This window comes from Zalophus californianus, chromosome 12 (assembly GCF_009762305.2).
Source record: "Zalophus californianus isolate mZalCal1 chromosome 12, mZalCal1.pri.v2, whole genome shotgun sequence".
Classification (NCBI taxonomy): Eukaryota; Metazoa; Chordata; class Mammalia; order Carnivora; family Otariidae; genus Zalophus; species Zalophus californianus.
In genome coordinates, this window is record NC_045606.1 from 50,671,490 (window position 1) to 50,687,647 (window position 16,158).

The 16,158-nt window shown below is 34.9% G+C and overlaps 1 protein-coding gene across 1 annotated transcript in view; it reads left to right on the top strand.

Annotated features, from left to right (window-relative positions):
• HDAC9 (histone deacetylase 9) overlaps nucleotides 1-16,158 on the top strand; it is a 739,057-nt gene that overhangs the window by 514,531 nt on the left and 208,368 nt on the right. The window contains exons 22-23 of the mRNA XM_027573169.2: nucleotides 15,449-15,504; nucleotides 15,749-15,836. Of these exons, the coding sequence (XP_027428970.2) occupies nucleotides 15,449-15,504; nucleotides 15,749-15,836 (144 nt within the window). The remainder of the gene's footprint in view (nucleotides 1-15,448; nucleotides 15,505-15,748; nucleotides 15,837-16,158) is intronic.

A 16,158-nucleotide genomic window follows, 5' to 3' on the forward strand; every position in this document is an offset into this window, starting at 1 on the left:
CTCCAACATTCCTTGTATTGAAGTTCTACTGGCAACAGTTTCATCTTTTGTTTATATAAAAATGTTTTTCTTTTCTTTAATCCTTGAATGATATTTTCATTTGATATTAAATTTTTTGTTAATTAATATTTTACACTTTAAAGATATCCTTCCAGTGTTATTTTTTCCTTTTTTTAAATTGATGATGAGAAATCAGCTATCACTTTGATGATTAACCTCTCTATTTAATGATTTAATACATCTTTTTTCTCTCTGTCTTTAGGACATTTTATTTTTCTCTTTTTTAGTAGTCTTGTGATTAGGTATGATTTTCTCTGTTTTTGTCTTGAGTTCGTTGAGTTTATTGTGTCAGTGGCTTGCTCTTTTTGATAAAATTTGGAGAGCTTTTAGGTAATATTTCTTAAAATACTTTGTTTACCACATTCTCTATATCCTTTGATTCTTCGAGTCCAATTATATCTTTATTTTATCATTTCACACTGTCCCAACTGGCCTTAGAGGGTGTGTTGATCTTGTTTAGTCTTTTTCTATCCTCTGTACTCCTATTTGGATAATTTCTCTTGACCTGTTTTCAAGTTTGTTGTTTTTGTCTTCTCTTGTGTCCAAGCTGCCATTAATCCCATTAAAATAATTTTTCATTTCACACAGCATATTACTCACTTTTAAGATTTCCCTTTCATTTTTTTTTACAGCTTCCTGATCTCTTTTGAAATTCTCCCTTTCACCATTATATTTCTCTTCATGATCTTTTCCTGTAGATTCTTTAACATATCTATTATGATTATCTTTAAACCTTTTTTTGATAATTCTAATATCTGAGTCACTTGTGGGTATATTTCTATTATCTTATTTTTTACTTGAGTCTCATATAATATTGCTTCTTTGCATGTCTTGTGATATTTGATTATATACTAGACATTGTGTTTAAAAATCAGTGGAGACTAGAAAGGGCTTGTTTTCTCTAGGATTTAATTCTTTTAAAATCTCTTTGTGTCCAAAGCTCTTCAGTGATTTAAAGAAAAGTATGTTCTATGGGATGCCTGGGTGGCTCAGTTGATTAAGCATCTGACTCCTGATTTTGGCTCAGGTCATGCTCTCAGGGTTCTGAGATCAATACCCACATCGGGCTCTGGGCTGGGTGTGGAGTCTGCTTAAGATTCTTTCTCCCTCTCCCTTTCCCCCTCCCCTGCCCCTTGTGCTCTCTCTCTTAAAAAAAAAAAAAAGAAAGAAAGAAAGAAAGAAAGAAAGAAAGAAAGAAAGAAAGAAAGAAAGAAAGAAAGAAAGAAAGAAAGAAAGAAAGAAAGAAAGAAAGAACAGTATGTTTTTTGGTTTGTTCAATGATTTATTTTTGCTTTTGCAGGACATCCTTTTATACATCCTTTTTCCTTCTAATCAGGTTTGGCTCTCCAAAACAAATACATTTTTGAGAGTACATTGAAATTCTCTCCTGGTTCAATTTTTATCTCTTATTCTCATAAAGGATATATGTTGGTAATTAGAACAGGGGCACATTAACTTATTTCTCTACTTGATTCTTCAACTTTAAATGAAGGAAATAACAAACATGTTATTAATACACTCTTCAGCACATCCACTGTGAATGGATAGGTAAACATCAAAGAAAGGGAGAAACCTTGGCAGTTACATGTTTACTTTTATGGGAAACTGCCTTGTTCTTGACCTTCTCATTGCCTTTCATACCTAGTGCTTCAACTTTTCTGAGAACTTTTAAATTAGTCAACTTATGGACTGATTTACACCTTTGAAAAATGACATGCAAATACTTAAACCTTTAGATTAAGTAAAAGGTAAGCCTACTGATTACTCAGATTGTTTATTCAGGAACTTGTTGCCTAGTTGGACTGCCTCTGGTGTTCCCACTGCACAACCTGCTTCTTTCTAGGTTTTTATTTTACCCATCTGCTTTTCTGATGGCTAATATTTCAATTTCTAGTTTGTAGTTTTAACTGCCTGCTCCATGGTAATTGGATCTTCCTATTTCCAGCCTTTCCGTCTGTTTCTTGGCTTTGGACTGTCCAGATTTCATTACTTGTATGTGGTTTAGCTCATACTGACTAAAAATTGCTGCTTCTGCCCTCAGACTCTAACTATCTACATCTCTCTCCCCTCTAAACCTTGCTGAGCTTTTCTCAGTCCCTGACACCTATTTACACTTTTAGTCTGAGTCCTAAAGTTATTTTAAAAATAACTTAGATGAGAAAGAATGATTCCTGAAATAAATTTAGGCTATTTTGCATTTACTTACAACATTTTATGCTGCGGTATTTTCACTTCAATATTTAAAATATAGCAAACGTAATATGTAATGAGAAAAAATCTTCCAACTAATTTGTTCATTTTTTATCTCTGATAGTATCAAATTTGATACCTGCTGATTTATGCATAATGCAGATGCTAACTTTCCTCCTTGTTTCAGTCTCTGCAAAAGGCATTGTTTTGCTTTTTGATAGCAGTATCCAAATCACACATATCATACACACTTAGAGAACATAAGTATTTTACACCTTTGTAATTTTATATGGCAATAAATTTCATACATACCCATACAAACTTGTAAAATGAAGTCTGGTCATTTGATTAGGTGTTTTTTCCACACACTGCTGTTAGGTACATAATGCTACATAATTTAATTCCTTTGGTTGACATTCTTTTTTTTAAAGATTATTTATTTATTTGAGAGAGAAAGAGAGAGATAGCAAGAGAGCAGGAGCTGGGGGGAAGAGGGAGAAGCAGGCTCCTCACTGAGCAGGGAGCCTGACATGGGACTCTATACCACGACCCTGGGATCATGACCTGAGCCAAAGGCAGACGCTTAACCAACTGAGCCACTGAGGTGTCCCTTTGGTTGAAATTCTTATTCAATTGTCTACCTTTGATTGAAATGACAAATTTAATTGCTGGTATCTGTTCTTATTATAGTGTATGGTCGTGGATAATTAGAATTTAATGAAAGAAGAAAATTTGCAATTAGAGTAAGAATAATATGACCAAATTTAAAAATCATCTACCTAAAATCCCAGACATTTAGGTAATAGTTATAAAATGTACATTTCTACTCTTAAATTTTTTGAAATTTCATGTATTTAATTGAATAAATATATATATGTACCAAAAGGTACCAAGAATATTAGAACCACCATTGATTGAATGAAAATCTACTGTAGTAAGATGTAAGTATAATGACAAAAGTGATCTTAACCATGAGGCATTTTTTAATACAGTCTTTTCCCCCCCAGTCATCTCTTCTCAGGTCTTGGTCATTCCTATTATCTTACTATTATTATAATATCATATAATAATTACTGTTATTATAATGTCATATTATTATACTACTATCCTCACAGAAGGCTATGATCATCTTTCTTAAAAAAATTTTTTTTCCTGGTTCTTAAAAATAAAACTAAACCAAAAACTCTTTTGCCCTAATTCCCTTTTCTCAGAAGGTTTTCATACTGAGGTCTATTTACATAATGAAAAGTACCTGTTTTTTTTGGTCAGTTTGGTCCAAAAACTAGTCCTGTTTCAAAAAGTTCAGGGAATTAAATTGTTGGACCTTGTGTCAGCTGAAACCGCTGATTGATAAACTAAACAAATAGCTTTTAGTGGGTTATTATTGCCTTACCAAGTCTCTCCTAATGATCTCCCCGCCTCCCAACAGAAACTTCTTCATAGTGAATCCATTGTTACGATTTTCATACAGGGCTCAACTTAAATTATGTGTAATATAAGCACCATCAAATACCCTGTCTCTTTTCTACCAGGAGACTGGTTTTTCATGACTGTGTTTATTCCTATCTATAGCTACATCTTTGCCAGGCTCAAGGTTGTAGGCATTACGGGCCACAGATGCCAGGCTTCCTAAGAACTGTTTTCCAGTGCTGTCATCAAGCTTCTTCCTTCTGGATTCTTCAGGGAGCAGGGCTGGCAGCTGCACATATGCTTTGGGGTCCACCATTCAGTTAAACTGCTAAGGCTGGGCTCCTGTTTTCCTGGCTCCCTTGAGCTCACTCAAAGAAACAAAATGGTATTCCCACATGTCCCTTATTGTTTTCTTGGCAAATCTCCCTACCTCCTTTAACCTCCCAGATTCTAGTGTGTAAGAGACAAACTTTCTTTGTGAAATTTCCTTTCCTCAGAGGCTGTAGATTAATAACATTGATTCTAAAGCAAGCTGTCTTTTTTAGAAAGTCTTTTTTAAGGCTGAAGTTAACTGGTTTTGAGGACTATATTGGCATATTTCAAAATATTATTCATACCAGTGAATTGCAGTGAAAGGCAACCCAGAAGACTGACCTTGATGTACTAATTTCAATGTCAAATTTTATAAGTGGTTTAGATATTATTAGGAGATACCTCTTGACTTAGTGTTCAAGTATTCTGCAATATAATATTTTATCCTTACATTCCTATTCAATCCCTTCCCTTCAGAAAGAATCACAAAACTAGGTTTAATGTTTTATATATAAAATTAACAACTGAGGTATTATACAGTGCTTCTCAAAGACTTGTAGAATTGAGTACAAGTAGATACTAGCATTTGTCAGTAGTAGGTCTTTGAGATGACATAATTTGATCCTCTCTTTCTCATAAAGATAGGTATGATAGGACAAACCAACTATTTACAATGTTTAGAAGACTTAATGCCCTTCTTTTTATTTCTAAATAAAATTTTATTCCAAAAAATTAAAGCTGGGGAGGGGAATTTTCTACTCACATTATTGTTGCCATGCTGTAAATCATGTGGAGCTATTTTTCATCACAGATATTATTAGTTAGCTGAAGAGGAAGACCTCAGATTACACAAAAGGTTCACAGTTACTGTTGATTAGGAGCTTTGAGTGGGGGCTGGTATGAGGCATATTGAACAAATGATAACCTGTATCATATCCATAATGGTCAACTTGAGATTGCAGGTATTTAACATCTTCTTAACACTCATATGCCTGAGCCATTCCTGAAAAGCAGAATCTGAGCCAACTGTTTCACAAGCTCCTACAAGATAAATAGAAGTGGGGGAAGAAAGGCAGGAGGAATGACTATCTGTTTTTCTTTCTCTGCTCCTGAGTTGGTTTCTGATAATCTAAATCCCTAAATCCATTGCCGGGGAGTAAGTGGTAGGAGGGGAAGGAGTATTCACTCAACTTTCATGTATGATCTCCCCACCCCCCAAATTTTAACATCCAGTGTTATCAACAAAGATAATGTGAACAATTTCCATTTAACAAATTTCAGCTTCTTTAGCTGAAAGAATGGACTCTCATACCACTGTATTGATTGGAACCAGCACCATTTTGGATGGGGGGAGAGTCGACAAGTTCATATGAACCATCATAGGTACTAGAGAATTTTTTTTTAAGATTTTATTTATTTATTTATTCATGAGAGATAGGGAGCGACAGAGAGAGGCAGAGGGAGAAGCAGGCTCCCCGCCGAGCAGGGAGCCTGATGTGGGACTCGATCCCAGGACCCCGGGATCATGACCCCAGCCGAAAGCAGACGCTTAACCATCTGAGCCTCCCAGACACCCGCTAGAGAATTTTGATGGACATTTTTGCCTTATTCCACTTTACCTAAATCAGAGGGAAGGTAATACTTATAAAGTGTTAAATGTGACAAGATTAGTAGTATTTAATTATATTTTAAATCCTGTTACAACAAATATTTTTACCCCGCTCCACCAACAAAAAGCAAAGGAAAGGAAAGGAGAAATGAGAAAGAAAGGAAGGAAGGAAGAAGAGGGAGGGAGGGAAAGGGAGAAAGGAGAAAGAAAGCCAACCCATACAACAACTAAAACAGGATCCAACAGATAACATAATCACTTCAAGCGATGATTTTTAAAAAACAAAAATTTACTGTGATAGGAAAGCATTAGGATCTTCTACCCAGTGAAGTCTTACAAAAGCATTATATCCTTACCATGTTTCTGACTTCTTCCCCCTGTGCAACTTAATATAAAGAACGCCAAATTTATTACTATAAATAATTTTAAAGTGTGTCAAACCAGCTAATGCATGCTTTATTTTTATTACTCTTATCTATCATCATATAAAAGACTTGTACACTTGGCAAGCACATTTCTTGAGATGTTAAAAAGGGCACTTACAAGCATACGGATTTGTTGGGAGATTAAGTTGTGCTAGCCTAGCATAGACATGTAAATTTCAGATTCTGGTTGCTATCAGCACTTCATTTTACTAGTGCCAAATGCATTATTCACCAACATATTTGATGATTATAGTTATTATGGAATATCAAAGTAGATTAAAATATTTTCAACTATTTAAAAAATATTTATGTAAATGAATGTTTCTTAAAGTCATTTTCAAAATTGATAACGCATCAGTATGGATCTGGGGTAGCTGGGATTTTGGCTTCCCATGAAATATTTCAAGCACATAAACTACTCCATATAAATTTCCAATTCTGCAAATGTATTAGAAGCAGTAATTCAACCATCACATCTTTACTTGGAAATACATGCTGCAGAGTTTTTCCATGCTGTGCTTGGTTTTGATACATAGTATTTCACTGAGGACTGATACTTAAGTACGTTTGATACTTAAGTACGTGTTTAGAAATACTTTAGTGGTAATATTTAGACATTGGGAGGTAATTACTGAGTTCTACATTAGCAGTGCACTAAAAGAGAAAATTTAAAAACAGAATTCAGTCAGCTGGTTTGACATGCTCAATTAGTCTTTGAATAGTAGGCCGTTATACATAAAACATTTTTCTAAGCAGGACATATTTCTTTGATTTTGTTCCTATAGTGTCCCAAAATAGAGTTAAAGATTAAGTAAAGATCTAATATCTGATTAACTACTTTTAACAAAGAAACACAATCTCTTGTCAATTTATTAATATCACGGAGAATTTCTGTACTATGTACTGCAGTTATGTTTTTATAAAGGATAAATCAAAATTATTAAGTTGCTAACAGGACTACTGACTATTACAGGTGGTTTAAGTTCCAGATCATTGCTTAATATTTTTGAAAATGTATAAATAATCTTTGCTTTTCTCTTTTGGATTTTGTATATATTGGCTAATTCTATTATACAGTGTGTTCTTGACTTTCTACATTACTCTTGTCAGTGGTGATTAGACCTTTATTTTCCATGATTTCTGAAACCTAAATTACTCTACATAGGTTGGAATTAGTAATGGTTCTTACTATCCATTGAATACGTACTTGGGGATGTTAGCAAAATGAAATACACATTTCTCCTGTCCATGGGACTGTCTTAATGATTGCAACAAATAAAATGATCAGATTGTTTTATACTCCAGATTTTCAGTTCCACATGTGCCATGGCTAACTGAGCTTATGTAGAGGAATTTGAACTTTGTTTAGGTGAGGTAAAAAAAAACAAAACAAAACTTTAAAATGGTTCTAGTGATTTGCTTACTCCCTGCCCTTTACTCACCTGGGGAGGGTTTTACTATGCATATAAAGAATACATAAAGTTTTACATTTTGATCATTTTGACCAGAAAAGGAAAATTTCATCATTTACAAAAATAGACTATAGTCTAAAATGATTGGATTCCTGTCCCTCTCATTCAAATCCGTTTTTACATAGAGACAATGACCTATATTCCGTTTCCGTGGCTATATATGGGAAGCAAATAGTCTCCTACATTTCCCCATATGATGACATCAGAGAACACATCTTCCTCCTCTTTAACCAAGGAGAAACATCCATAATACTGATCTAGACAACAACCACCACAACAAAAATATGGATGTGAGAACACTCTGGAAACATTGTTACTGTTAGTGATGCTAAAATACTGCCAAAGCTCTATGATTAGTAATGTTCATGACTGAAGAGAATTTAAAACTTGAAAAGAGATTTTAAAAATCAGATTATTAAGACAAGATTATATCACCCTTAAATTTATATAAAGTCACAGAAATGTACTTCAGAATTTGTTTGCTTAGATTAACTACTTAGTCTTCATAACTTTGAATAAAATATAAAGCAGGGAGTTTTTTCATGAAGTAAAGTAAAAAGAAATTCAAAATTATATGGATGAATAGGTTTTACTACTACATTCTGATATGCTCAAAAATAAGATGAAGTGAAAACATCATACAAACTTCAAGGTTTGAGAAAAAAAAAATTTATGAAATGAAAATTCTTGTTAGCATTAAATTAGAAAATAATAAACTGAGCCTCTGAGTCCATTGTTGTACATAGGTTTTCTTATATAAGCTAGTAGATTATTGAGTTTTTTGAATATACAGTAAATTGATTATTAAAAAGGCTCATTGAAAAATATTTGAAGACTATATATTCTTGAGCCGAGGAAAACACTGGTTCAGGTGGTATCCCATACAATAAAGGTTTATGCCAGACAATAAAGGGTTCAGAAAAATACAAAACAAATTCCATTCAGAAGCCAGTGTGAAAGACATTTCTGTAAGAATAATAATTTCATTTTAAAACACTTTTCCACTATAGTTCATCAAATCAAAGTCTCCATTAATTGTAAGGAACAAAATATTTTATGTGTTTCTAAGAAAGAAGATGCTCCCAAGTCTAATAGGCAAACTCCCACAAAAAGCTGAGATGCAAAAGTTGTGACCTTTGAGATAATGGAGAACTTATAGCCAGGAGCAAATCAAAGGAATCACCAGAAAGATAAGAGCCAGAGTAGTATCTCTTCACAAATTTATTTTATTATTCTTTACTGACCACTGGGTATGTGCCAGGCATAATGTAAGTCTAGATGATAAAATGGTGAGCCAAGTCATAAAAGGGGTGACCCTACTATGGGGAGTATGGATGTGACATTAATTATGTAAGTCATAGTAATAAAAAATAATAAAAACAAATAATCACACTATGAGGTATGTCATTATAAACTAAGACGAGTTCTTAGAAACAAGGGTTGGCAGATCTCTAAGTGCATATTACAGAGGATCTTGATGCTGATCTGCTGGGTCTCAGGGATGGTTTCTCTGCAGGTGATATTGGAGCTGAAATGTGCAGATGAGGAGGTGTTATCCAGGTAAAGGGAGAGGGTATGTAAATGGAAGACATTCCATTCTGAAGTAGGAGCATGTGCAGAGGCCTGTGGCTAGGGGAAACAGGCACGCTGGAGGAACCAAAAGGCCATTGTGGCTGGAGTGGAGAAAGGAAAGCAGATGGTGGTGCAAGATGAAGCTGAAAAGGTAAGCAAAGGCCAGGTTGTACAATGTGGCTAGTCTTAAATGCTTGTTTTCAGGTGCTAGACCATCTGGAATAGAATCCCAGCTGTGTCACTTGCTGGTATGAACCTTAAGCAAGTTCTTTAATCTTTCTACACTTCGATTTCATCATTCGTGAAATAAGGATAATAATGTTATCTCAGATGTTCTTAGGATTAAATCAGTAATAAAATATTAGAGTTTATTATTTATTGTATTTTTATTTGCATTATTTTATGTATTATATATTACATGATAGTATTATAGTATAATGCTATTATTTGTCATTTTGCCTTGTTTATTTTGTTTCTATTAAGAGGAAAGACTTATATGTGTTTTTTACTTTAAAGACAACAATCCAATATAGGAAACAAATGATGATACCAGAAGGAAAGGGAAAAGTGTAAGTAAGCTGTTTCTGAATGGGTAAGAGGCAGTGGGATTAAGTGCACAGGGGAATTAATTGCTCTTAGGATCAGGGACTAGTGGGAGGAGATGGTTAGATTTGATTATGAAAGGATGAGGAAATTTTATTCTAATTGCTTCTATTTTTTAAGTGAAATAAGAAGCTAGGTCATCAGCAAAGGGTAAAGAATGAGCAGGGGTTAAAGGAGATTTGAAGAAAGAGAAGAAGGTAGAAATACTCTTATAAAATAGAGAGTTAATTGGCTAAGGAATGTAGTATGATTGCTGGGCATCCTGGAGAGCCTATCTGAGGTTTGTAATCATGATTTTAAAGGAAGACCAGTTATGTAGCTTTTATCTAGGCTTAGTTGGAGGAACAGAACAGATGTGAGTTATATTTAATTAGTTTTGTAGTTTTATCGGGAGTGTGTTGAAGGAAGAAAGGGACAAAGTGACTAGAAGTATTTATGTACTGTATGTTTGTACCCCCAAAATGTATAATGTTGAAGCCCTAACTCCTAATATGACTGTCTGTGAGGAGGTGATAAAGGTGACATGAAGTCATAGGGGTAGGACCCTAATCTGATAGGACTAGTGCCCTTGTAAGAAGAGGAAGAGATACTAGAATTCTCTCTCTCCCTGCCCTGTGTGTGTACACTCAGAGGAGAAGCCATATAAGGACCCTAGGGAAAAGGCAGACATCTGCAAGCTGGGAAGAGTGCTTTCAACACAAACCCAAACCTGCCAGATCTTAATCTCAACTTCCAGCCTCCAGAACTAGAGAAATAAATTTCTGTTGTTTAAGTCACCCAGCCTCTGGTACTTTGTTATAGTAGCCTGAGCAGACTAATGTACTAGGGGAGTATATTGGAGGGAAAAAAGTACAAGATATCTGAAAGTATATGCGAGGAAGTGGGTACAGTGTTGGACCCTGAAGTCTAACCAGATAAGGAGGGAAGTGAACATGATGATAGGGATGAATGATGGATAGCAGAAGTTAAATAAGGTCAGTGGATTGGAAGTCTTGGTGCAGTTGGGGCATTAATTGGAAAATAGGATAGTAGGAGAGTGTGATGTTTGACATTAAGATTGTGGAGTAGATGTCTCACCAGTAATGGCAAGGTCTAGGAGTATGAATGTAAATGGAAGACAGAGTCACTGAAGACGAGGAGTCAGAGAAATGAGAAATCAAGACATTGAAGGGAGTGTCTGTATGTATGGATACTGAAATCACCAAGAATAATTACCGGAGGAATGATGGAGAGAAAGACAGAAATTCAAAAGGCAAAACGCTCAAGGAGTGGATATAGATTTAAGTACATAGATTTGAGGGATATTTAGAATCAAAATCAACAGGAATTGGTCATGAGTTAAAATGAAATGGGGGAAGGCTAGGGAGAGGGAACCATTAAGGATAACTCATTGGTCTCTGACTTGAGCCACTGGATGACTCATTGGTAAGTTAGAGAAGGCTGGGAGAAGATCAGAAGTTTGATCTTGTATATTGAATTTGAAGTGAACTTCCAAGTGAATATTTAAGTGAAGATATTTAGTAGGTGGGCTAATATTTTGGTCTGGTGCTCAGTGGCGGGCTTATCCTAGAAATAGAGATCTGTGAAGTATCTGATGATGGGTGGTAATTGATTCCACGAGAGTGATGGCATTGCCTCGGAAGTAAGTGTGGAAAGAGGAGAAGAGAAGTCTAAGCCTGGGCCATGAGTAATTTTAATATTTAACTAGCAAGATGAGGAGTAGGAGCGTTCAAGGGAGACTGATTAGGAAGTGGAGAGGTAAATAAACCAGGGGAGCGTGAAATCACAGAAACCAAAAGAAGGGGGAGATGAGCCATGAGAGATGATGGACTCTGAAAAACAAACTGAGGGTTCTAGAGGGGAGGGGGGTGGGGGGGATGGGTTAGCCTGGTGATGGGTATTAAAGAGGGCACGTTCTGCGTGGAGCACTGGGTGTTACGCACAAACAATGAATCGTGGAACACTACATCACAAACTAATGATGTAATGTATGCTGATTAACATAACAATAAAAAATTTAAAAAAAAAGGAAGATGTAGCCAGTAGTGTTTAAAGTTGACAAGGGGCCCCGTAGCATGAGAGCATAAAAATATCTTTGGAATTAGTGACATGGAAGCCATTGGTAACCTTGGTAAAAACTTCCTTAGTGAACTAAGGAAATAGAAGATAAATTAGAGATAGGTAATTGAGGCAGGGGTGAGAAAAGGAGAAAGGAGACAGCAGGGTAGACCACCATTCCAAGAATTTTGCTTGCTGAAAGGGAAGAAAAGTGTAGCAGTTGAAGGGATCAGTGGGATTAAGGATGGAGGTATATTGTACATATGTATATTTGTATTATTTTGGTGTATATATACATATATATATATAACATTTTTATTTTCAAGATGGTGGAAACCCGAGCTTATTTAAATCTGAATGAAATAAATATATATATATAAAATTTGGAATTTTAATATGTTAGAAAAATGTAAATGATGGTGGAAAAGTAGGAGGGGATGGGATCCTAATTGCAGGTGGTAAAATAGAGGACTAACATTTCCTCTACACTAACAGGAGGCAAAAGGAGCTAGACTGCCCCAGGGCTCAGTCTCAGTCATTTTACTGTGTTTATCTTTTCTCTCTGTGTGTGATCTAATCCTTTCTTACCAGAAAGTATTGTGGAGGGTGGGTGCATTGGGTTTTATGCTTTCAAAACAGCAGTGAGACACTAGGAGTACACCAGTTCTGTCTTTTCCTGAATGCAGGCTTGCGTGGTGTGAGAGAGGAAGCAGCTACCACTTGAGCAGATTGTGGAAGAAGCAGCCCCGCTAGACTTTGGCTAAGGAAAGGGGGCACTCAGAAAAGACAAGGAAAATGTAGGGGTGTTTGCCATTAATGAGAGCACAGTGGAAGCTTTGGGTGGATCATTATGACTGAGAAAATGTTTGTTATTGCAAGAAGATAATTTTCAACCCCAGATCAAGCAGTTTAGCAGAATGGTTCCAAATGTGGTTACTTTGGAAGATTATAAAGTGAAAGGCAGACTCCTTTCTCAAGGAATTTGGCTGTAAGAGAGAAGAGGAAAATAAAAATCAAATTCTATTTGATTTTTTTATCTTTATAATCTAGCTAATTATTTATGTGATTTTATTTCCATGTTGTTTCTTAACATGATTTCTATTCAGGTTGATATTTTGGTATATAGTTCTTTATTTTTTAAGTTTTCATTTAAATTCCAGTTAATATGCAGTGTAATATTCATAAATAATACTTTCTAAAGTTCTTTCTTCTGAGTCATTTATTCATACTTTTCCCTCCTGCCCTTTAAAACTTTTCTCTACCTTTATGACCACAGCTCTTCCTGTTAGACCAATTCAGATGTACCTCTCAACTGTCTCTTTGTTTTATATTTTTTCATTTTGAAGTAATTAATGTTTATTGTAAAACCATTTTCAAAAGATATGAAATTATAAATTTAAAATAACCTATATAATAGCATCACTCAGATATATCATACTGTGGCTGTTATTTTTAACACTAATACTTCCAGAGTTGATATCTTTTTGTTCCACTCAGTATTTATAATAACAAAATTTTAATGGCTGTCTAATATTGCATGGTATAGATATACCATAATTCACTTAAACATTCTTCTAATATTAGCTAACTTACATAATTTCCATTTTTCCTATTGTAAATAAAACATCTTTTATATAAATCCTTGTCTACAAAGTTAATAACACCTTTAGGGCAAAAATCCTTTAAGTATATTAGTAATTCTAAGGGTAAATGTTTTTTAAAGGCTCTAAATATATAGAGATGGATTATTTTCCGGGAAGGCTATAATAAATTATCTTCTTCTAGGCAGCATTTGTGAGTGTATAAAGTACCACTACATTGTTAGCATAGAGTATTGAAAAAAAAAATCCAATTTCCTGGGTGGATAAATGTTTTTCCATTAGGATTTTCATCTATTTTTGTTTTTTTTTTGTTTTTTTTTTTTAATTTTTTTATTGTTATGTTAATCACCATATATTACATCATTAGTTTTTGGTGCAGTGTTCCATGATTCATTGTTTGTTCATAACACCCAGTGCTCCATGCAGAACGTGCCCTCCTCAATACCCATCACCAGGCTAACCCATCCCCCTACCCCCCTCCCCTCTAGAACCCTCAGTTTGTTTTTCAGAGTCCATCATCTCTCATGGTTCGTCTTATTTTTGTTTGATTACTAATTTCATTGAATGTTTTTTCTTCTAGTTATTGATCACTGGAAGTTTTTCTTCTTTGTATTGTCTATCCATGCCCTTTACCTGTAAAACATTGTAGTTTTTTTTTAAGCGTATTAGTTTTAATTGAATTGTAAAAGATCATTAGTATTGTCAATCCCAATTGCAGAAATTCATTACATGCTAATTTTATTACCTTGTATTATATTTGTTATTTTCATCCTTTTTTCTTCCCAATAAGATATATCGCACCTATCATAATCTTTACTTAATAATCTATCCTCAGAATTCCTGTAGCACACTAAACTCTCACTCTACAATCTTAAAATTTCTCTGGTCTTGTATGGTTCATTAAATAATTTCCATCATATTAGTCTTTTATTGCCAGAGAGATAGTAAGTATCTCAAGAACTGTTATAGGAAATATGTTAATACCATTTCTACATTTAAAATTGATATTATGTTATTTGACTTCTGATTTGCTTCTGAGATTATCAGTATGTATATGCTCATCAAAATGTAGCAAATTAATCATTGTATGTTGGTTACCATAACATTCTAGAAAAATTTATGTATATTTAAAGTCCTAGGGAATAGATTATTTTTCTTGATATTATATTTATGCTTGTAGTAAGATGTGGAAAAAATATCCCTGGGGTATATTAAAATTATTTTGAAAGTTTTAGGTTTCTACATTAAAGAAATATCTTTTGAGTATGTTACTTGAATCATAGTTAAGTGAAAGGTGGTGTGAACCATCTGATGAATGATTTTTTTTCATGTCAAGCAACCCAACTTTTCTGAGCATGCTGTCTTTGTAAGGATTTATAGTTCCTTGCCTTCATGCTGGAGTTACTTCAGCTTTCCGTGATGCATTCCAGCTAATCTGGAGGTTAAGGCATTCCTTGATCATGGATAGATCTGATTGCTACTCAGCCCTGGAATTCTTTATAAAATTCCAGAATGTGGGCTAGAAATTGACTTAGGGAATCCAATAAAGTTGCAAGTCTTGGCAGCCATCCAAGCTAAATTTATAGACTGGAAGAAATATGGGCTTTCCATTGTTCTCTTTTTCACCTTTCTGGGTTTCTTTTGTGTGTATGTGAGTGTGTGAGTATAAATTTATCATTTTGCTGACAATGGAGTGGAAATAACCATTAAGAGAATCCAGCTAAAGAATTTTCACTTTGGATCTTCCCTGGTCTTTGCAAATTTTGACCCAAACCTGCACCAGAGTGAATTTCTTCTTCCTCTGTAGGATGTTGTTTTCATAAAATAAGAAGTTGTTCTTGAAAATGAATCATACTAGTATAATGATATGCATATTTGCCAGCTAAGGTATAACTCCCGAATCCCTATTCTTCCCCTTGCTCTGTAGAAGCCTTATTTCTGAGACATGATCTGATAAAATATGATCATATATATTGTTTCTGTTCATTCTCTGAAATGGCAATGGTGTCAAGAAAACAAGCTCTGAAGCCTCATTGAGACTTGAATCTTTTCCTGTATGCCTGATGCTCTGTAGTACATGGAGATCCAAGCAATCCTCCCATATCTGATCATTGAAAACCTGTCTTGTTTTTACAGAATGGGTTTGCTGTTGTAAGGCCTCCAGGCCATCATGCTGAAGAATCCACAGCCATGTAAGTACCAGGGACTGTTGCCCATCTCCAAGCGCCACGGTTCCTGGCGGTCACCTGCCCCGTGCATGTCTCTGAAGCCTCTAATTGTTAGCAGATGGACTGAAAAATCTTGCAAGGTACTCCCAGAAGCAGATTTATGGCTTCAGAGATCATATAGCATTTTAAAAAATGCTCTGAACATTATTTATAATGGTTTTCCTGGCTGATTTGCTTTCTTATTTCTCTGTTCTTCTCTATTCCGCAGGGGGTTCTGCTTTTTTAATTCAGTTGCAATTACCGCCAAATACTTGAGAGACCAACTAAATATAAGCAAGATATTGATTGTAGATCTGGTATGTATTCCTGGCCAGAGCTGCATTTCAGTGACTCTAGATAAAAGGGAGTGTATTTGTATTTCTGTGTTAGGTTGTCCTGCTTTTAGCACTTGCAAACAACTGAAGGGTGCGTTTCCTTTGAATGTGGAAACTCATTAAATTCAGGATTGCAGTTCTGAAACCATAAACATTCACGTTTCACTTTCTTGGTGTTAACTGCAATTTAATGAGAAGAAGGCGCAGATCAGGGCAACTTTTATGATCCTTAAATGAATTGATACTTCCACAGTTAAAATAACCCAACAGAACCTGAATTTACTTTTCCCTGCAGAATATAGAC